Source organism: Kogia breviceps, chromosome 3 (assembly GCF_026419965.1).
Source record: "Kogia breviceps isolate mKogBre1 chromosome 3, mKogBre1 haplotype 1, whole genome shotgun sequence".
NCBI lineage: Eukaryota > Metazoa > Chordata > Mammalia > Artiodactyla > Physeteridae > Kogia > Kogia breviceps.
In genome coordinates, this window is record NC_081312.1 from 188203203 (window position 1) to 188226353 (window position 23151).

General features: G+C 39.7%; 1 protein-coding gene across 2 annotated transcripts in view; it reads left to right on the forward strand.

The window, feature by feature from the left end:
• Positions 1-1495: 1495 nt before the first annotated feature.
• Positions 1496-23151, forward strand: part of ODAD2 (outer dynein arm docking complex subunit 2) — a 228434-nt gene continuing 206778 nt past the window's right edge. For both annotated transcript variants that reach the window (XM_067030599.1, XM_067030598.1), the window contains exons 1-6: positions 1496-2307; positions 7245-7402; positions 9713-9914; positions 10544-10650; positions 10824-10960; positions 13182-13298. In XM_067030599.1, the coding sequence (XP_066886700.1) occupies positions 2084-2307; positions 7245-7402; positions 9713-9914; positions 10544-10650; positions 10824-10960; positions 13182-13298 (945 nt within the window). In that variant the 5' untranslated portion in view covers positions 1496-2083. The remainder of the gene's footprint in view (positions 2308-7244; positions 7403-9712; positions 9915-10543; positions 10651-10823; positions 10961-13181; positions 13299-23151) is intronic.

A 23151-nucleotide genomic window follows, 5' to 3' on the forward strand; every position in this document is an offset into this window, starting at 1 on the left:
TGAATCTAGCAGTAGAAACAAAGCACTGAAATACTAAAACTACTGCACACAACACATTCGTACCTTTTTTGGTATACATTTTATTTCACTAGCACGTTTTTAGATCTATATGTATGTACATATATATGTGTATATATATGTTGTTCTTAACCTTACCTGATCCAATACTTGCTTTTTATAACAAATAGTTTGTAATGCACACTTTACTCTTCTGAAATCAAAATCATAGTTTAAAATCTCAATGGCGCTCTAACTATAAAATGAAGATAATTGTAATAAAATATCAGCATGTAAATGCTCAGGTATATATATATATATATATATATATATATATACTCAGAATATATAATGAAGTAATCAGTTGCTCCAGCCTTACATAGAATTAGTGTGTATGCAGTAGCTCCAAATACAGACGTGTCACTGAAACTTAAATTGTGTGACTAACATTTGAGTCAATGACATGATTTTACCAACTGCTGGCCTCTTGGTAAAGTTCTGTGTAAAATGAAGTATATACAACTGTCCTTTGATTTATATAATAGTTTCAATTCTGGAAAATTCAGTGCATATTAAAACTGTGAAAAAATCCTTCATGATTATTTGTAAAATAGTGATAGGTTGTAGGCTCAGGTATTAATTATCTGAAGTGTTTACGTACTAGATGCTGGAGATTGCAGCATAATTCTTCCTTCTGGGGGACTGTCCTGCACAGTGCAGGACATCTGGCATTCTTGGTCCTCATTACTAAATGCTAACAATGTTCCATTCTTATCATTTTGATAATGAAACATCTGTACAGTGCCTCTCCGCTGCTTCTCAGCAGCCAGTACTGCCCATTTGAGGACCTCTGATCTAGATGTCCCTGTTACTGTATTTCAAGATTTAATACACGATGGAAAGTAAAATCTCCAAATCATTTCTGTAGAATATTGATACTGAGCTTTTGTAATAATGATGGGTCGAGGGGGATGCTAATTACATTCTTTATTTAACTTTTTAAACCATTCTTCTCATATTCCAGAAGAAAGGTTTTAATGATCAGTGTTATTACAAATGAGAAAATAAACAAGTATAGATTATCTGAAAAAAAAGTCTTAAATGTCCATTATGTATTAACATCAGAACTTATTTATTAGATTGGCTCTTATTTAAGTTTACAGATAATGTTATCTTTTCAAATATCTTCTTTTAAAGGCTAATTTCTATTTAGCTAAAGTAAAATTTATTTCAATTTCTGTTTTACATTTTAATGCTAGACTCTTGGTAATCTAGTTAAACAGGCTAAAGAGATTCTCATTTGTTCTCAGATTTGCTCTTAAGAAAGTTATGAATTACAATAGAATATTCTGGGCAGGATATATGGGCAGGGAGTACGGAATTTGAACTCTGATCAAATATTTCGATTAATAGGGTCAATACGCACTTTACCAATTTTCAGAAAAAAATTAAAGTTCTATGTCACTTAATGTTTTTATTCTGTTTCTTATGAATTCAGAAGGCACTTGGGGGACATACAGAGCTCTCAGGCTCATTTTCATGAGCCATCATTGCACGGACGCAGATGTATGATGATGACAAAGAAAAACAGAAGTCAGTTTCATAGCATGATTCTAAACAGCGTGTGATCCGGCTCCAAAGAGCGTCGCTCACTCCACCTCTGGCCCCAGCACAGCTGCAAACCAAAGGCCCTGATGCCAGCCTCCTCCGATCCTTTTTGTTCCGCTCTTGGACTTTCCTGTTTCCAACTTCTGCCCAGCTATGTGAATTCTCTCTCTTAGGCCCAGGAAAATGAGAAATCAGTTATTCACTCCAGGGCAGGCAGATACTGGAAAACCCTTAGGTCCTCATCAGTTTCACTTAGCGCTGGTTCAGGGAAAGTTAACTATTTTATTGAATTGAAGAGCAACTGAATAATTTTAAAAATCCACCTCTAAGATCAATAAGCAGAATGCAGGTTGGGTAAGTGCTAGCTTAAAATCTTGAAAATGAGAAATGTTCCGGGGGAAAGGTGGATGCTATCGTCTCTCTCTCTGCCTTGACGCAGTGTGCGCGCTGAGCCCGGGGCTGAGCGTCGAGGGATCCCATGGGCACGGCACTGACAAGGTCCGCGCAGTGCACAGCTGCGGGGCACGGGGCTAGGGCCCTGGAAACTACCCCTCGCAATGAGGCGATACTGAAGGAAATTATTGTGTTTGTGGAGAGTTCTCTCTATAAACATCCCCAAGAGGCAAACTATGTTTTTGTAGAACCACTGGAATGGAAAACCAGTTTGGACCCCTCAGCCTTTGGATCAGGTTATGTTGTCAGGTAAGCCAGTGAATTGCTTCCGGAGTTAAATATCTCCAGTTGCACGTTCTTTATTGATTGGTTGTAGGTTTGGGGCAAGTCGCTTAACCTCTGTGAATCTCAGAAATCTCAGAAAACCGGAGGCGCTCGGGTGAAATCTGAGGATATTTTGTTTGGCTAACACACTATCCAACTTATAAATTTGAATTTTCTTTCCATGGGGATGTGTTCTCCAGGTCACCACACTCCCAACGTTTGTTGTTGCTTTGTGACTGGTCCTTCCACTCGTATGAACTGCCAGATGCCACTAGGCATTGATTTTGTGATCTCAGATATAGGCAACATCCCTTCTGATATTTAAATCCGTAAAATCTATGGGGTGGCAGAGGGCGAGTGGTACATTTTGCTTACTATAAGGGAGAGACTTCTTAACAATTAGCATTGTCCTCAAATGAGAACTTTCCAAATCTGAGATTTAAAAAAAAAATCCTACCTCCACCTCAAACAATGGGCTATCAGTTTATGTCTTTTGAACATAGCTAAATATATGTCTTATGTAAATTACATAAGTTTATATAACTATATTATACTTATATGAAATACTGATATATAAGTATAAATTACAATTGTAAATGATACATTTATATAAATTCATATATACTTTTTTTTGGTCCACCTCAGTTTATGTGTCACTCCAGGCATATTCTGATCTTCTTTTCTGTATCTCTGTCTCTCTTTGGTTTTGCCTGTGAACTTTTTTTTTTTTTTTTTGCAGCACGCGGGCCCCTCAGTGTTTTGGCCTCTCCCATTGCGGAGCACAGGCTCCGGACACGCAGGCGCAGCGGCCACGGCTCACGGGCCCAGCCGCTCCGCGGCACGTGGGATCCTCCCTGACCGGGGCACAAACCCGCGTCCCCTGCGTCGGCAGGCGGACTCTCAACCACTGCGCCACCTGGGAAGCCCTGCCTATGAGCTTTTAAAGTCTGATCTTTTTTTTTTTTTTTTTTTTTTTTTTTCTGTTTAACATCTTTATTGGAGTATAATTGTTTTACAATAGTGTGTTAGTTTTCCCTCTACAACAAACTAAATCAGTTATACATACACACATGCTCCCACATCTCCTCCCTCTTGCATCACCCTCTCTCCCACCCTCCTAAAGTCTGATCTTTTTAAAAACAGTTCTCTAACTAGCCAAAGTTTCCTATAAATGCCTTTTCCATTTTTTCCCTTTGGAATTATTTGTGAGGATAAACTCAGAATTTAATTTTTAGAACTGTAAAACCATTTTTGAACTGTGTTTCAGAAGCTCTTTAGTTCTGGTATCATGATCTATTTTCTCTCTGAATTTTCTGAAATCTTTTTTTAATCATATTTTTAACCGTGCTTATGGTCACTTTCTCCCAAAGTGCTACATTGCTCCCACCTAAGTTCAATGAAGCATCGCACATTGTTTTTTCTAATTTTTGAAAGATGAACTCATCTGTAAAATCAATTAAAAACATGTGAACTACTTGGTGCAAAGATGAATTTAAAGCAAGTGTCAGAAGAGATCAAGATTGTTGTTGTATCTTGCCTCTGTACTAATTTTGTGTACCGCGTGCAGACGTGATCATATCTGTGCCCTAGCTGGGGGAGCTGACATACATATAATGTATCACTATTTCTCTGTCCCTGTCCAGTTTTTTTTGCTTTATTGCTATTCTTGTATCTCTGCATACGGTCTCTAGATACAGTGTTCCCTCAAGCGGGATGTTTTGACATTTTGACGCCATCTACCCCTTGATTGTCTTCCTTCTGTCAAATTTACCACATGCAGCTTTTCCATGGGCCGACTTTTCTAGCTGTCACTTTTGTTTCTGACCTGTGTTGATGATACCTTTGATGCTGGAAGGGATGAGAGGGGTGTGATAGCAGCGCTTGTTGCATAGGAAGGAAACCATGCCTGTGAGTCTTGATGCAAACCAGGTAGGCACTGACTGCCCCGAAGAAGGCAAAGGATACAGCTGAGATTTTGTTAACAGTGGAGAATATACCAAATGCTTTCATATCCAGGTCTTGACCGTGCCCCAAGGAACTGTCAGCAACCCATAGCCACTTGGTGTCTGCTACGTCCAGCAACATAAGAAGTGAGGCAAACCAGGGGTGCCCTCCAAGGCGAGAAGAGTGTGTTGTGAAACAGCCCCACTGCCTCATTCTTCGCCCTTTGGTTCGCATGCACTCTTTTTGCTTAGCTGTTGAACCTTGGAACACATTTATTCATTTATTTAAAGTGGGGGAAGCCCACTAGTCAGGATTCATGTCTGTAAGTCCATGTGGATAGCCAGGTCATCATGAGGAATTTACGCCTCGAGTCTCTGGATGCATTGCTACCAAGCAGTAATATCCTTGCATGTTTTAGAATAGAGGCGGATTCTTCTTGGGGATATACACCCTCTCAGCCCTCTTGTTCCAAAACAAGTCAGTTGTATCTATACTGACACAACGCTCGTTGATCTCTGCGGATATTTGGGGGGCTGTGTTTATACCCGTGGCCTCACTTCTCGGCTGATGCTGTGCACCTCCAAACGCCCTCTCTGTAGCCGTCAGCACAGCTGTGACCAGCCGCCTTCTGATTTAGGCTCGTCGCATCTGACGTTGAAACCCATCCTTTAGTCACACGGTGAGGAGGTTGTACGTTCCACCCACCGCCTTCTTTCCTTTTGTGCAGATGGTTATTAATTGGCTAGATAAGCACAGGACTTTCCACGTGGCCTGATTCACTCATTTCCTTTGGACTCATTTCCGACGTGTAGCTGCTCATCCTGTAGTATCACCTCTCCACGTTCGAGTTTGAGGGGACAATACCTCTACTTTCATTTTAACGGAAATCATAGGTCTCTTATCACCATTTCCAGTTGCTTTTGTTGTTATCACACAGGATGAGATTAACGATCTTCCTAAAACACCTCAGAATGAAGCCCAAGTCGCTGTAAATCAAGGACAAGTGACACTACTCAATGGTGACACCATGTGTTGGGGGCCCACAGAACTGAGGTGCTTGAGTCTCTAGAATGTAGCTTGGGTGAGCGTTCAGAAGTGCTCTGTGAAAATGTTGTTACCTGTTCTCTCCTTTGGTAGAACTATGATTTTCGAATCACGTCTGCTTTAATATCACTGTATGTCAGTCGTGAACCGCAGGCTGCTGTGTCTCAGTTATATTCGTGAGTGGGGACCAAGTGATACGCCGGAACGAGTTCTGTGTGGGTGAGACGTCAGGACGCCTGAGCAAGGGCCCCTCCCCTAGACACGCACGCTTCACACACAGTTCACACCTTCTTGGTCCTTAGTTTTCTGATCAGTATCACTAGGGCTGAATTACATGCTCTCCAGCCTTAAGATGGTATTGTTTTATGAGACAATAATGATCGTATTTTGGTAAAATTTCCAAGTCACAGTATTAAGGTCGGTGGCCCAAAGTTCTGTTATTGAATTCTTTGTCATCCCTGAGCATTACTAAATAGTTCCTCAACTATGGACTTATCTGTGGAGTAATTACTATGCTCTGGACGTGGAATCCGACACTGAGGATTAAATAAATCAGACCCTTTTTTCCTGCTCTCTATAACATAAGCTGAGTGTTTTTAGCTCCCTCCTGCAGTTCCAGTTTAAAAGTCTCTTGATCAGGTCGGTGGATTTCATTTATTCTTTCTTTCATTCTTAACCTTATCAAGGTGGCTACAGCAGTTTTCTTCCAAAGAGCTCTTTCCTCAGGGCCGGCAGACCGTGAGCCTGAAACGAGAGGCTGCTTTTCAACCATCCTCTCCATCACTGGCGTTTTAGTTCCTCCTGTTCTCCGTTCAGCTGCAGGCTTCCGCTGGCAGGAGCAATGAGAATGTCCTATGCCCTGCTGTTCTCCTGGTCTCCCCAGGAGTTTCACCTTCTCAAGTTCAGGAGCTTGGTCCTGTGGGCGTTCAGTCTGCCTGTGACTTCGTCCTTTCCTCATCCGCTCAGCACCAGCGTCCAGCCCCGGAGCAGACCTCTAAGAAAGCTCCTCGATCCTTAGGGCGTTCTTCCAAAAGCTTTATTCCTGGGAAAGTATACATTTTGTAAATGATGCACGTCCCTGGCAAGTCTAAAAACATTTTGCTCCTTCATTTATGAAATAGTAGCAGATTGTCTTGAGTGTCAACATTTCACAGCTATTTATCTGTGTGACAATTTAAAATGTCAGGTCTTAAGATGTGGACAGTTTTGCCAGAGATATCAGTATGCAGTGGAAAACTAGGCAGTTTAGGTAATGTTGTAAGTGGCAGAAATCTAGAGATATATCACTGCCATAAAAACATCTTAGTCTTTTAGAAATGCCAACCTAAAACAGTTAGAATGGGCAGAAACGCCAATCTAGGAGAGCTAATAATTTCTGATCAGGAAAAAGCCTAGTTAGAAAAATGGCTTGTTATCCTAAAGTAAAGTAAACCAAATTGGAGGTTTGGAGTGGGAAAATAATCCATTGAGGGGATCTAGTTTGTCTTTTTTCATAGCTTTTTTGCTCATCAACAGAGTAGCCAAGAAAATTCCTAACCACGAATTACTGTGGTATAAAAATTGTATAAATTAAATAACATTAGAAATCCAAAAAAACATGAAAGGTTCTGTAGAAACAGTGATTTTTAAAAACATGTCCAATGCATTATTAGAAAAACAAAACCAAAAAGTGTGATTGAGTTCACATAGGTATTCAAGAAATTGTGTAACCATTTTCTTCCCGGGTGTATGTCACACTGCTAGTAAGTCTGGGGACTTAAGGGCCTGAGTGTGGATGAAAGTGGGAAATAGATGAGCTTCTAACAAGACGTATTTATATTCGCTGTGCTTTATCATGAGACTTGGAAATAATTTGTTGAAATGTCTTAAATTTAACTTCTACTGGCATCCAGGTTAACCTTAAGCTTTCAAAAAAATTTTTTTTCATTTTTTAGTGAAACAACAGTCAAGTCAGAAGAAGCTGATAAAAATGGACAGCCTTTGCTATTTCTCTCTGTACCACAGATTAAAATTAGGAGCTTTGGGCAGCTGTCACGTGTGTTATGTATTGCCAAAAATACAAAGCTGAAGGAAGCACGAGCATGTATTGAAGGTGATATTTACACTCCAATCTGTGATTTGCACTTTCAGAAACTTAATCTTGGGGGCGGGGGAGGGAATCATTTGTTACAGTCTCTTGAAAAAAGTTCTCTAACCTAAAAGGTAAAAAGTACTATGTTCAACTTCATAAGAATGTCATTAGTTTATTTTGGCTGAAATCTTATGCTCATATCAGGTTTCTACTTTAAATGAAAAGCCTAATGCTTTACCATTAGTAAGCTCTGAGATTTCTAATTTTAGTGTGTGGTTTAAAGAGAGCCTTCTTAGCTCCTGGAAAGACCTGACACCTTTAAGGTTCATGTTCGGGGAAAAAACCGATGTCCAGGGCCAGCACCAGAATCCACCCTCTCCTCTTGCATTCTGCTGTGACGGATGGTGATTTGTTTCCTTTACAATGAATGTAGCCTCTTCCTTTAGCATACAGCCCATAATAATCTCACTTTCCTTTTGTCTCAGCCCTTTGCATTGTGGAAATACACAGCTCTCTGTGGATAGTTATATCATTCAGTGGGAAGTATTTTTCCTCTCTTCACTAAAGTTATATAATGTTCTTACTATTGTCTAATCATCTAACATGCAAAAAAGAATGTGATTGATCACCCGCTATAATCGGGCTCTAAGTATTGCTTCCAGTAGAAATACCTGACAGTAGGTAATTATGTCATGTATGTGCTCTACTTCTTTGGAACCGTGTGACCAGGGGGTCCCTCATCTGTCTCTCATCATTCTTTGCCACTGTCCGTGGCTGTGAGGTGGAAAGTTAGTCCTTTTTTTATTTATTTTTATTTATTTATTTTTTTTTGCGGTATGCGGGCCTCTCATTGCTGCGGCCTCTCCCGTTGCGGAGAACAGGCTCCGGACGCGCAGGCTCGGCGGCCACAGCTCACGGGCCCAGCCGCTCCGCGGCACGTGGGATCTTCCCGGACCGGGGCACGAACCCGCGTCCCCCGCATCGGCAGGCGGACTCTCAACCACTGCGCCACCAGGGAAGCCCGTTAGTCCTTTTTTTAAAAGATGTGAACCTTAGAACAGCAGCTTCGTTTTACATCTTGACTGCTCTCCCTGTACATCAAAGCTACTTTTCTGAGAGCGATTAAATCTTGAGAGTAAAAGTGAATTTAAGAAGAGTCAATAGACACATGGCTGTTCATTAAATTCAACTTAATATGTAAACTTAATACATAGAGTGTTGTCCACCCAATCTGGCTAAATATGTACCCTTTGCTGCATTTTGCCTTTCTGTAAGAGTTCTAGGTACAGCTCTTAGTTTTTGGTCCAAATTGCGTGGTACCTGGCAGTTTGGAAGTCAGCTTTGTGTCTTTCCCCAGAATTCACCTAGTATCTTTCTTCATACTCTTTCGAGAGGACACAGCTGTAAGGTGAGCAGGGGAGAAGCTCACTGAGTGGTTGGTTCCCAGGCTTCCCTCCCTCTTACTCCCCACAGGGCTTTCCTGCTGATGGTCCGCTTCCTGCGGGAAAGTGAGGGCCATTGCTGCGCTCCTCTTCCTTTCCATCAGGTCCGGCTTTCTGAGTTAGTCCCATAGGCATCCCCCAAGCTGTCCAAAAGCATATATATTTTCATCTGAGTTGAATTCCTCCTTGCTAAACATGGTTTTGCCCCTTTCTCCCTCATTTTCAACCATATAGTTTTTTGGCCTTTATTAACTTCTGTTTTCAACATCTCTAGGTTCAACTTTCAGCCTTGATCACAAGTTGGTATTTAAAATTTTCACTATGATTTTGGCGTGTATGTAAATACTGGTTAGATTTGTTTTCCCATCTAATGTCAAAAGACATTGGAAATGTAAGCAGTTCAAACAGGTGGAAAAGATTGGCAGTAGATCTGTAGACTGAGAAAAACATGCTATTTTGGGGAGAAAGCATTTGTGAATACTGTTCACTGGTACACACACACACACACACAGAGTTCTAGTGATCATTCTTCTAAGGAGACCAGTATTTCTCTATCTTCAAATCAATTCTGAATGTATTGATTGAATACTTATTCTGAACAATGCCTCACAGTCAACTTAAAACAAAATAGACCTCTTAGCTTCTGTCCTATTAGGGTGGTAGCATATAGAGATGATATTACAGTACAAGGTAAACATCTCAAGAGGTGTGAGAAAGTTTCTAAGTACAGTAAAATCTGAGAAGTAGAGAATAATTCAAATTGGGTCAATCAGAGAAAGCTTAATGAAAGAAACACATCTGAGTGGGCTCCAAAGGATTTGATAGTCTTTATGGTTCTTGCAGTAGAAGACAAGAGGATAATTTTTTTTAAATTCACTTTTTTGATCAGCAAACAGAAACCCCATAGCAAAAATCCTGGGCTTGGATTATAATATGATAAATGAAATAAATGAAGACTCATCTGTATTAACTATTCTGGATAAAATTACCAAAGATGATGATCCTGAAAGTGAGATTAAGATGAAGATTGCCCTGCTACTCAAGCAGCTGGATCTGCACCTACTCAATCGTTCTCTGAAAAATATTTCCTTGTGAGTCTTTTTTTTCAAAAAGTAACCTCTAAAAATTGGTTATAAAAAGTATATTCAGAGCTTTAGGGAAAAGACACAAGAAAAATAAAGTTTGGAAGTGGTTGCTATTGATTTAACATTTTATTTTTGGGAATAAAATTTTAGTTATTGCATGAAGATTTCCAATTCTAAACAGTACAATTTTCAGTTAATATGGCTAAAACATTGTAGTGAAGTTTCATCTAATTCTGAAGACATTAAGTGGTCTTGTTATTTTCAAAGTCTCTTAAACTATTAGATAAATTTAAAAATTATAATGCAATTATCGTGTAGAGTTTATCAAGTTTAAAACTTGTTCATTTGTCTAGTCTTTTCTAGTACTTTGGAATTATCATTAAGAAATGAAGTGAATATTGAAATAAGTATATTTAATGTTGCATTCAACGCGAATCACTGATTCTTTGATGTTTTGACAGTGTTATAACACTGTAACCTGGTTAAAATTCACTGTAATGTTGTTGTTGTTTAATTTAACTGATACTTTAATTACAAAAAAAGATGTTCCCCCGATATAATGAAATGTTTTCATGTTGTTTTCTGTAGATTCTGTTTTAAAGTATTTAAAATGAATTTCTAAACATTTGTTTCAGAGAAGTACGATTAAATCCAGGGACTGTTAAGAATGATATAGAGCTGCTTAAACGGTTCTCAGGAAAGGGAGAACAGACAGTCTTGGAATCTATCGAGTACACCTCAGGTTCATTTTATATTATATATATTTTCGTAATTATATTTTCAAAATGCTTCAGTAGCTACATTAAATATTTAAGAAATGAAAACTTAAAATTTCAACCCTATTTTTTTGAAGCCAACCTATTTTACAAGTTGAGGTTAACGAGCTCCTTTTAATTGATTGATAATTGGTTTCAGACTACGAATTTTCAAACGGATGTCGAGCCCCGCCTTGGAGACAAATTCAAGGGGAAATTTGTTACGTGCTGGTGAAACCACACGATGCTGAAACTTTGTGCATTACTTGTAGCAAAGAAGGAGTGTTTTTAAATGGTGTAAGTAATTTTTTAAAAACTGTATTGACTTCGGTCTCCGTCAGTGCAGGCATGTCTCCAGGATTGAATCCCAAAACCACAGAAAATGAAGTCTGTGCTGTGGGATTCACGCAGCTCCCTTTGCTGTGTGTTTGCTGTCTCTGTGTCCCCTTGCAGGTCCTTAAGTCAGTATTCCAGGAAGTGGCCTTCAAAGTGACCCGTTCCACTAACTACAGCCTCTTTCACATAATCAGTCTGCTGATTAATGACACAAGTATTTAGGGAAAGACAAGTCGATAAAGGAGCACCGAGGTGACGCGGAAGCGGTTGGAAGAGTTGAGGGGCCGCAAGTGCGGGAGCCTGGAGGACGTGGCCCCTGGGTTGGGGCCTCCGCGGTCTGGGGCCTCCGCGGCTCGGGGCGGGGCCTATAAGCGGCTCCGGGCGGCGCCTGCGCAGACTGGGACTCAGAGCCCTGAGGAGCGGGCCCTGCTTGCGCGGGCGGGGCTCCGCCACGGGACTGGGGTTCGCACGTCTGGAGAATGGTCCCCTCGGAGCCCAGGTGTCTCCACGAAAGCGGCCCCGGAGCCCTGAGGAGCGAGCAGCGCCCAGTTAGCGCTGGTAGTGCAGGGGCTGGGGCAGGACGGGGCCTCGGAGCCTGGCCTCTGAGGGTGGGCCTGGGGCGGCTGTTAGTGGGATTTCTGAGGGTCGTGGGGAGCCTGGTTCTGGGCCTCCGGGTTCTTCTGGGGGAAATTAGAACCAACTGTTGCTCCTGGGAGCAACTGCCACTGCCGGGTGCGGGGCCGTTGCTAGGCGGCTCTGACAGGATGTGGGAGGGAGCGTGTCCCTTTTGCCTGGTCCGGCCTCCCCCCGCCGGCCTCTCCCCGCCTGCTGCCTGAGACTCAGCCGGCCTGGCAGCGGAGAAACACAGCTTTGCGGGCTCCCAGCCCGAGGGCCGGAGTGTGGGCGGTGGGCCTCGACTGAGAGAGACGGCACATGGCCTTCCGGGCCCTCTGGATTAAAACCTTGACACTGAGCCTCAGGTCGGCTGACGGAACTCGGCTGGAAGGAGCTCAGCTCCCCCCCTCTGAAAACCCGGCTCTTGCTGTCCTCTCTGTAAAACTGGGGCTCCCAGCAGAATTCTGCAGGGAGGGTCCCGATCCTTAGTGGGGAGCGAGCTATCGCAGGGCGCCGGTGGAGCCCTGGCCTGGGCTGCTCTCGACAGGCAGCCGTGTTCTCGGCGGTGGGGCTTGTCTCGACCTGCCTCTCGCGCTTGTCCCAGCAGCGTGGTCCTGGGCTTATCTCTGCACAGAGGAACCAGGCAGCCTAACTATGATTTGCTTTCGGTTCGCTCTGATGCTTTAGAAAAGCGAAATCTCTAACCGGAAAGTAAGGGCTTAGAGAAAAAAAGGAATGCTTCTCCTGGGCCTTCCAGAGTGGGGCGAGGAACCTTTGTTTCTCTAAAAGGCTGTTGACACACGTACAACTTTATGTGACATGGAAACATCTGAGTGTTCCTCTCAGTTTAAAGAATGAAAGACAAGGACCTGGAGCTGTTCGGTCGTTACAATTAAATGTATAACACACTACAGTTCACATGTATCTGTATGTTTTACATATATATACAGCTGTACATGTAACACTACAGTTTTTATGTGTGTATATATATATGTGCAAACACACACACACATGGGGTGAAGGAAGAGTAACAGAAGTAGGAAAGGAAACTGAAATGAGGAACGGAAAGAGGTAAGAGGAGAGACAGGGGCTGAGGGTGGAGGGACAGATGGTCACATAGAGGTCCCGCCCCTAGAAAATGAGCCTATAGCAATCTTGCTCCACGCACAGCAGGGGACGGGTGAGACGAACAGAAACACAGCCTTTTATGTCATGACATTCTAACCTCGAGGCCTTCTATGACTTCGTCAAAGGCTCTTGAAGTCATAATGCATTTTCACAGGAGAGAAGAGGAAAGGGAGCTTTCAGGTCTCTGCTGGATAGCAGCGTGCCCTGTGCGTCTAGGGGGCACTTGGTAAAGACTTGCTGAACGAACGAATGAATGAATGAACAAGTGAACGAATAGGTAACATTAAGAGAGAAGGGTGTGCCTGCACATTTCGTGTATAAAGACTACGCATGGATCCTTTAGAGAAGAAAATAATACTTGTGCTTGGGTTGTGATGTACTGATCAGGTTCTTACATCGCTCATCCATTAATTATAGCACCGAACTTTTTCTTTCAAAGGGCAAAACAGATGATGAGGGGGAAATTAATTATGAGAGAAAAGGAGAAATTTATAAAGACCTTGTCACACTTTTAAGAGAAAAATCAGCAATATTTTCTGAAACTATGTCTCAACGGGTAAGTTTTACAGTCTCTTTTGAACTCTCATAGCATTATACTTTTTGGCTACAACTTTCTATAGCATAAAAAATTGGAGAGTAATTCTGCCTTGTTTTGGACAGTACTTTCAATTATTAGAGTGTTTTCCACAATATAAAGTAATAAATACCGTAAATGTAGCAATCTGAGAATGTTTCTGGTTTTCTTTAGGTGACAGGTGTAATATTTCAAAGTGCTTTCTAAACAGGACTTTTTCATTTTCCATTTTGAATTAACTATACTAAGAACAAGGGACTCAGGTCTGTTAATGAAGCCTAGATGTTCTGATTTTTTTTTTTTTTTTTTTTTTGGTACGCGGGCCTCTCACTGCCGTGGCCTCTCCCTTTGCGGAGCGCAGGCTCCGGACGCGCAGGCGCAGCGGCCACGGCTCACGGGCCCAGCCGCTCCGCAGCACGTGGGATCTTCCCGGACCGGGGCACGAACCCGCGTCCCCTGCACTGGCAGGCGGATTCTCAACCACTGCGCCGCCAGGGAAGCCCTGTTCTGATTATTTTTGTCCTTTCGGGGAATCCCATGACTACTACCTCGTTGGACTGTCTTAATAAGCGTGTCAACTACGTGTGTATAAAAACTGTGCTTTTGTGTCTCCCATGGTTTGTGAAATAGTGCTGGACAAAGAAATCCGTCAATATAATATTCTGTGAAAAAAATTTGGTTGAAGCTGATGTAGGTAAGAAATGGTATGCAGGGAACACTAGTGTCGTTCACTTAGGCTCCGGCCTGACCCTCAGGCCGAGGGCGACCCCGCAGAGCCCGCAGAGCTCACTGATCGGGTCCATTGTCTTTCTGACGCTGCCGCTTGTGGGGCGCTCCGTTTTCTTGTCAGACGGCTGGCGCTCTTATCCTGGCGCTTTGTCATCATTTTGTGAATTCTTTTTGTTTCCTGGTGTTTGATCGTGTCCTGGACCCCAGTTTTCCGTTGTCGTCGCATTGCTGTTATTGTCATAAAGTACGTATATACATAAAATATCAAATTTGCCGTGTGAACCATTTTAAGTGTATCACTCAGTGGCATGAGGTACATTCACAAGGTTGTGCAGCTGTTACTACTATTTCCAAATCTTTTTCATCATCTGAAACTGAGCAAAAGCTCTTTATTCCTCCTCCCCCAGCTCTTGGTAACCTCTAATCACTTTGTCTCCATGAATTCACCTATTCTAGGTATTTCATATAAGTGGACTCATACAATATTTTATCCTTTTGTTTTGGCATATTTCACGTACCGTAATGTTTTCAAGGTTCATCTGTGACGTGCCTGAATCCGCACTTCATTCCTTTCTAGGGTTGAATGATATTCCATATATGTATATACCAAATTTTGTTTATCTGTTCATCTACTGATGGACACTGGGCTTTCCCACCTTTGGATATTGTGAAAAATATTATGAATATTGGTGTACAAATATCTGTTTGGGTCCCTGTTTCCAATTCTTTTGGGTGTACACGTCGGGGTGGCATTTCTCAGTCATATGGGGGTAATTCTACGTTTAACTTTTGGAGGAACTTCCAAGCTGTTTCCACAGCAGCTGAACCATTTTACATTCCCAGTGCGATGTATGAAGATTCCAGTTTCTTCACATCCTCACCAACACCTGATATTTTCTGTGAATGTTTGTGTTTATTATAGACATCCTAATAAGTGTGAACATGGTGTTGCATTGTGGTTTTGATTTGCATTTCCCTAATAATTAGTGATGTTGAGCATATTTACATGTGCTTATTGGTCATTTGTATATCTTCTTTGAAGAAATGTCTATTCAAGTCCTTTGTCCATTAAAAAAATTAAATTGTCTTGTTATTGAGCTAGAGTTCTTTATATACTGGGGATATTAATTCCTTATCAGATAGAAGATTTGCAAATATTTCCCCCTATTCTATGAGTTATCTTTTTACTCATCTTGATAGTGCCCTTTGGTATACAAACATTTTAAATTTTGATAAAGTCTAATTAATATATTTTTTTCTTTTGTTACCTGTGCTTTTGGTATCATATTTAAGGAACCATTGCTAAATCCAAGGTAGTAAAGATTTGCCCTTAAGTTTTACACTAAGAATTTTTTAGTTTTAGTCCTCTCAAGTTTAGGTCTTTGATTCATCTTGAGTTAGGTTTTGTATACGGTGTAAGGGACAACTTTCATTCCTTTGCACATGGATGTTCAGTTTTCTCAGCACCATTTGTTGAAGACACTGTTCTTTCCCCACTGAGTGGTCTTGTCATCCTTGTTAAAAATCAACTGACCATAGATTTCAGGGTTTATTCTTGTGTTCTCAATTCTATTCCTTCGGTCTGTATGTCTATCTGTATACCAGTCCCATACTGTTTTGATTACTATAGCTTTGTACTAGTTTTAAAATCAAAGTGAGTCCTCAAACTTTGTCCTTGTTTTTTAAAGACTGTTTTGGTTATTTGGGGTGCCTTGATTTTCTATATGAATTTTAGGCTTGGTTTTACCATTTCCACAAAAAACACCATTGAGATTTTGATAGGGATTGTATTGAATCTGTAGATTGCTTTGTATAGCACTGTCATCTTAACAATATTATCTTCTGATCCATGAACATGGAAAGTTTTTCCATTTGTTTGTGTCTTCTTTAACTTCTTTCAGCAATGTTTTATAGTTTTCAGTGTATAAGTCTTTTGACTCCTTGGTTAAATTATTCCTAAGTATTTTATTCTCTTTGATGCTATTGTAAATGGAATTGTTTTCTTCGTTTCCTTTTTGATTGTCCACTGCTAGTGTACAGAAATACAACTGATTTTTGAGTGTTACAATAAGATTTGATTTTTGAATGTGAAGTTCAAAATTGAATCCTGCAACTTTGCTGAATTTATTTAATTCAGTTTCTTTTGAATCTTTAGGTTTTCCTATATATAAGATCAAGTCATCTGTGACCAGAGATAGTTTACTTTTTCCTTTCCAATTTGGATGTTTTAAATTTCTCTTTCTTGCCAAATTCCATGTCTAGAACTTTCAGGACTATGTTGAATAGAAGTGGTGAAAGTAGATTCCTTGTCTTACTCCTTAGGGGAAATGCTTTCAGGCTTTTGCTACTGAATATGATGTTAACTGTGGGCTTTCCATACATGGCCTTTATCTTGTTGAGGAAGTGCCCTTCTCATCAGTTTTCTTTTTCTTGGTCCACCCCATCATCTTGGTAACGCTTCTTGAGTAAAAGAGGCACATAGGAGGGAAAAAAATTGAAGGTTAGCATGTTTGAAAATGTCTTTATTCTTCTCTCTTAGTTGTTGTTTCTATAATGACAGTTTGAAAATAATTTTTACTTAGAGTTTTAAAGGCATTTTTCCTATGTGACCTGTTTGTTTTGGCTTTTCCCATATAGTGAGGCTTTAGGATTTTCTCTTATCCCTGATGTTCTGTAATTTTCATGATGATATGGTTGGTGCTGGTTTTTGTTTTTCATTAATGATGACATATGTCCTTCAGAACTGGAAAAATATTTTTGTATTATATCTTTAATCATTTTTTTCCTCTCTGATCTTTTTGTTCTCTTTTTGAAACTTCTAGTTGGATCTGGGGCCTCTGAGACTGATCCACTGATTTTCTTTTCTCTCATACACCCCACCACACTTTCTGCAAATATTCCTTTACTTTGTCTTCCAAACATTGTACAAATCTTTAAAATTTAAGCTCTTATGTTTTTAATGTTTTGTTTTGGGGTGTTTATTTTTACAGACCACATGCTTTCATTTCTCTTGGGTAAAACCTCAGACTGAAATGGCAAGGTTATATGGTGGTTATATGTTTAACTTTTTAAGCAATCGGTAAACTGCTTTCCAAAGGGGTTAAAACCATCTCCATCCGCTCTGGCAGTGCATGAGATTGACAGCTGTGCCACATACTCATCAATAAGTGGTACGGTCAGTCCTTTATTTTAGATGTTCTAATAGCTGTGTACGGATATCTCACTGAGTTTTAATTTGCATTACTTGAAAGCATCCTTCCATATGCTTATTTCCCACTTATATATCTTAAGTGGTAAAGTGTGTATTCAGATCTTTTGCCCATTTTTTATTGGGTTGTTTGGTTTCTTGTTACTGAGTTGTGAGATATACATACATACATATAGACTTATATATTCTTTCAGATACAGGGTTTGTAAATAAATATTTTCTCCCAGTTTGTAGCTTGTTATTTCATTCTCCAAAAAAGAGTCTTTCAAAGAGCAAATGTCCTCAATTTTGATGAAGTCCAACTTATTATTCTTTTACAGTGTTGTATCTAATAAAGCTTTACCAAACCCAGTGTTACAAAGATTTTCTCCAGTGCTTTTTTATACAAGATTTTATTTGGTTTTATTTATTTATTTTTTTTTGCGGTACGCGGACCTCTCACTGTTGTGGCCTCTCCCGTTGCGGAGCACAGGCTCCGGACGCACAGGCTCAGGGGCCATGGCTCACGGGCCCAGCCTCTCCGCGGCATGTGGGATCCTCCCAGACCGGAGCACGAACCCGTGTCCCCTGCGTCGGCAGGCGGACTCTCAACCACTGCGCCACCAGGGAAGCCCTTATAGAAGATTTTAAATGTTAGGTTTTACATTTAGGCCTATGATCCAATTTAATATATTTTTTGTACATGATATGAAGTATGGATCAAAGTTCATTGTTTTCTTTTGCATGTAGATATCTAGTTGTTCCAGCATCATTTGTTGAAAAAGAATTGTCCTTTCTTTGCACAGTTGTCCATTTATCTGGGTGTATTTCTGTTCCATTATCTATCTGTCTATTTTTATACCAGAACCACACTGTCTTGATTACCTACTTACTTGCATTAAGTCTTGCGTCAGGTAGTGTCAATCCTCTGATGTTGCTGTTGTTCTTTGGAGTTGCTGGCTATTCTATATCTTTTGCATGTCCGTTCGAATTTTATAGTCAGCTTGTCAATTTCTTCATAAAACCCCAAAGGAATTATGACTGATCTTGTGTTGAATCTATAGATCAATTTAAGAACTGACATCTTAACAATATTGGGGTTTCCAATCCATGGAACACAGTATATCCCTCATTTGTTTAGTATTACTTAGCATGTCTCTCCATCTTATTTAATTTCTCTCAGCATTGCTTTGTAAGTTTCGGTGCACATGTCTTACAAATCTCTTGTGAAAACTTATCTGTAAATATTTCCTGTTTGGGAGCTATTGTTAACAATAGTTTTAAAATGTCAATTTCTGGTTATTTGTTGCTACTATATAAAAATACACTTGATTTTTGTATATTGATTTCATATGCTGAAACCTTGCTAAAGTCACTTATTAGTGTTGTCTGGTTTGTAGATTCCTAAGGGTCTTCTATGTAGATAATCATATTGTCTATAAATAAAGATCATTTTACCTCTTCCTTTACAATTTCAGTGATTTTATTTCTTTTTCTTTCCTTAATGCACTAGCTGGAACCTGCAGTACGGAATTGAATAGATGTGGTTTCTTGTTCCTGATGGTAAAGGGAAAACTTTCAGTTTCTAATTATTGTTAGCTGTCGGTTTTTCATAGATGAAGTTTATAAGGTTGAGGAAGTTCCCCTCTATTCCAAGTTGTTGAGAACTTTCTTAGGATTGGATATTGGATTTTATCAAATGATATTTCTGTACCTATTGCATTAATCATGTTCTTTTTTTCCTTTTTTAGTTTAACATGGTGAATTATATTGATTTTCAAATGATAAACCAACCTTACATTTCTGGGACAAACTTCTTTTGTTCAGAGTGTATTATCCTTTTTACATACTTTAAAAATTTAATTTGCTAAGATTTTATTAAGACGTTTTGCATCTATGTAAGATTATCAATGTGTAGTTTTCTTTTCTTCAATATCTTTGTCTGGTTTGGGTATCAGAGTAATACTGGCCTTATAGAATGAGTTGGAAAGTTTTATCTCCCATTCAATTTTCTGGAAGAGTTTGTGTAGAATTGCTATTCTTTCTGTCTTAACTGTTTGGTAGAAATCACCAGTGAAGCAATCTGTGCCTGGAGTGTTCTTTGTGGGAAGGTTTTTAAGTACAAATTCAATGTCCTTACTAGTTCTAGGACCATGCAGGTTATCTGTTTCTTCTTGAGGGGGCTTGCTAGGTTGTCTTTAAAGGAATGCATCCCTTTCATCTAAGTTGTTGAACTGATTGGTATAAACTTGTTTATTCTTTTATTAAACTTTTAACAACTGTAGCATCTGTAGCTATTGTTACTTCTTTCATGCCTGATATTAATCATTGTGTTTTATTTTTTCTTGATCCAACTGGCTAGAAGTCCATCATTTTTCTCAGTTCTCTCAAAGAATTCACTTTTGGTTTCATTGATTTTTCTCTATTTTTCTTTTTCTACTTCACTTTGGTATTTATTCTTTTCTTTTTACTTAGAGTTTCATTTACTCTTATTTCTCTAGATTTTTAATCATACATTTAATTTAATCTAGTTATATTTGCATTGAAAGGAATTTTGGTGATTTCAGGGGTGAATAATATTAAGAAAGAATTCTCTTAAGTCTACATTCATCTACAGAGAATTTGTCTTTTGGACAAAGACATTCAGAAACAAGTGAGCTCCTCTCTGGGGCAGGACAGCAGTAAGATGGAAGGCAGTCTCCACTCTCCTGCTCTCACCCTAGCGCTGACAGTTCAGAGGTGCATCTATTTTTACATCCTTCTGCCTGTTTTGAGTTTATGTTGCTCTTCTTTTGCTAGTTTCTTAAGGTGGCAGCTTAGACTCTTGATTTGAGAGTTTGATTCATTTCTAAGGTAAGTGTTTAGTGCTATAAATTGCCCTTACAGAACTTCACCTACCTGTCACATATTTTGGCGTTATATTATCGCTGTTTTCATTTTCATTCAGTTTTATTTTTAAAAATTCCCTTAAATCCACTATACCTCAATAACGATTTTTTTCCTTGAGACTTCCTCTTTGATCCATGATTATTTAGAAGTTTGTTGTTTAGTGTTAGATTTTTCTATTATGTGATTGACTGTTAGTTTGATTCCACTGTAGTCAGAGAACACACTCTAAATAAATCTTTATAAATTTGGTTTTTGGTGTGGTTGAGTTCTTCATATCCTTGCTGATTTTCTATCAGTGTTGAGAGAAGGATTTGAAATCCTCCAACAATAATTGTAGACTTGTCTGTTTCTCCTCTTAGTTCTATCTGGTTTTGTGTTTGCAGCTCTGCATACACATTTAGGTTCATGTCTTCTTGATTGACCATTTTATCATCATGTAATGTCCATCTCTGTCTTTGGTGATTTTCTTTTTTCTGAAGGCTACTTAATCTGCTATTCATATAGCCACTCCTACCTTTTTTTAAAACTAACTTTTGCATGGTGTATCTTTTTCCCTCCTTTGACTTTCAAGCTACCTATATCATTATATTTGTAGTGAGTTTGTGTAGACAGCATGTAGTTGAGTCATTTTAAAAATCCATTTTCTGAAACTCTATATATTGATGTATCCATTGGTGTGTTTAAGTCATTTACTTTTTTTTTTGCTATACGCGGGCCTGTCACCATTGTGGCCTCTCCTGTGCTCCGGACGGCGCAGGCTCAGCAGCCATGGCTCACAGGCCCAGCTGCTCCGCGGTATGTGGGATCTTCCCGGACCAGGGCACGAACCCGCATCCCCTGCATCAGCAGGCGAACTCTCAACCACTGTGCCACCAGGGAAGCCCAAGTCATTTACTTTTAATTATTGATATGTGAGAACTTAACTCTGCCAGCTTAGTTTCATTTTCTGTTTTTTCCTTTTGTTTTCTGTTTTCTTTCGCTTTTCTTTCCCGTGGTTTTCTTTGGATTACTTGAACATTTTTTTAAAATTCCATTTTGATATCTCCATAGTGTTTTGAGTGTATCTCTTTGTGTAGAGTTTTTGGTGATTGTTGTAGATATTGTATTATACATAATTTATCATAATCTACTGGTGTGACATTTTACCACATGAGTGAAGTATAGAAACGATATCTCCCTTTAAGTCCCTTTACCCTCTCTCATTTATATTTGCCTTTATTTCCTTCACATTGATAACTGTATGAGACAATGTTATAATTTGTGCTTCAACCATCAAGCATCATTTAGAAAACTCAAGAGGAGAACGAAAGTCTTTTGTATGTACCCATGCTTTTATTCTTTCTGTTGTTCTTTTCTTCCTTTCTGGTATTGCCAATTTCCTTCTTTTATCATATCCTTTCTGTTTAAGAACTTCTTATTCTTTGAGGTAGGTCTGTTGGTGACAAATTCTCTTAGTTTTCCTTTATCTGAGAACATCTTGAATTCCCCTTTATTCCTGAAGAATATTTCCACTGGATATGGTATTCTGGGCTGACAGTTCTTTATTTTCAGCACTTGAAAAATGTTGTTGCAGTCTTTCTGGACTCCATGGTTTCTCATGAGAAATCTGCTGTTATTTTAATTGTTTTTCCTTTGTAGGTAAAATATTGTTTCTCTCTCATTGCTGTTAAGAATTTTTTTTGACTTTAGTTTTATGGAGTTTGATTATTATGTGTCTTGGCAGGAATTTCTTTGGGTTTATTCTGTTTAGGGTTTGCTCAACTTCTTGAATCTTAGATTTATGTCTTTTTCCAAGTTTGGGAAAATTTCAGACATTCTTAGAATGCATTTTCAGTCTGACCTGCTTTCTCCTCTCCTTCTGGTGCTCTGATTACATGACTGTTGGATTTTTTACTATGGTCCCACAGATCTGGAGGCCCTGCTTATTTATTAAAAAAATTTTTTTTTCAATATATTTTCTCTTTGTTGTTCAGATTGGGTAATTTCTGTTGTCTTCAGGTTCATGGTTTCTCTCCTATGTCTTCTCCATCCTGTTGTTGAGCTATCCAGTGAGTTATTTTGGTTTGTAAATTTCATTTTCAGAATTTCTATTTGGTTCGTCTTTATATCATCTATTTATTTGCTGAGACTTTCTGATTTTTCATTTGTTTCAAGTCTTCGTAATTTATTATCAAAGCATTTTTATGATGGCTACTTTATTTTTTTAAAATAAATTTATTTATTTAATTTATTTATTTTTGGCTGTGTTGGGTCTTTGATGCTGTGCGCGGGCTTTCTCTAGTTGTGGCGAGCGGGGCCTGCTCTTTGTTGTGGTGCACAGGCTTCTCATTGTGGTGGCTTCTCTTGTTGCAGAGCATGGGCTCTAGGTGTGTGGGCTTCAGTAGTTGTGGCACACAGGCTTAGTTGCTCTGTGGCATGTGGGATCTTCCCGGACCAGGGCTCAAACCTGTGTCCCCTGCACTGGCAGGCAGATTCTTAACCACTGTGCCACCAGGGAAGCCTCATGATGGCTACTTTAAAATCTTATTCCAACATCTATTTGAGATTATTTCATCATCCATTTTACTTCGGTATAAGCATCCATTCATCATCCTTTTTCATTCAGGTTGTGACATTCCTTGTTCTTGGTATGATGAGTGATTTTTTGTGTTGTCTTGGACATTTTTGGATTATGCTATGAAACTTTGGATTTTATTTAAATCTTTTGTTTTAGCAGGACTTCTCTAAGTGTAGGTCTCATGGTGTAGGTCTGGGGTACTACACGGTGCATGTAAAAATCCAAGTTTCCCACTTAGACTCCATTGAGAACCTGGTGGTGTAGGGTGCCTCGTTACCACTGGGCAGGGGGTGGAAGTTCGGTCTCCCCACTGGGCCTCTGCTGACACTCACCTGGCTAGGAGGGGGAGGGTACTTTATTACATGCTTCCCATGGGGCCTCAACTTAAACCATGGGAGATGAGCCTATTACCACTTGGAGGTGGCGATTTTACTGTATCTCGAGATGATCACATGATTTTTCTTCTTTAGTCT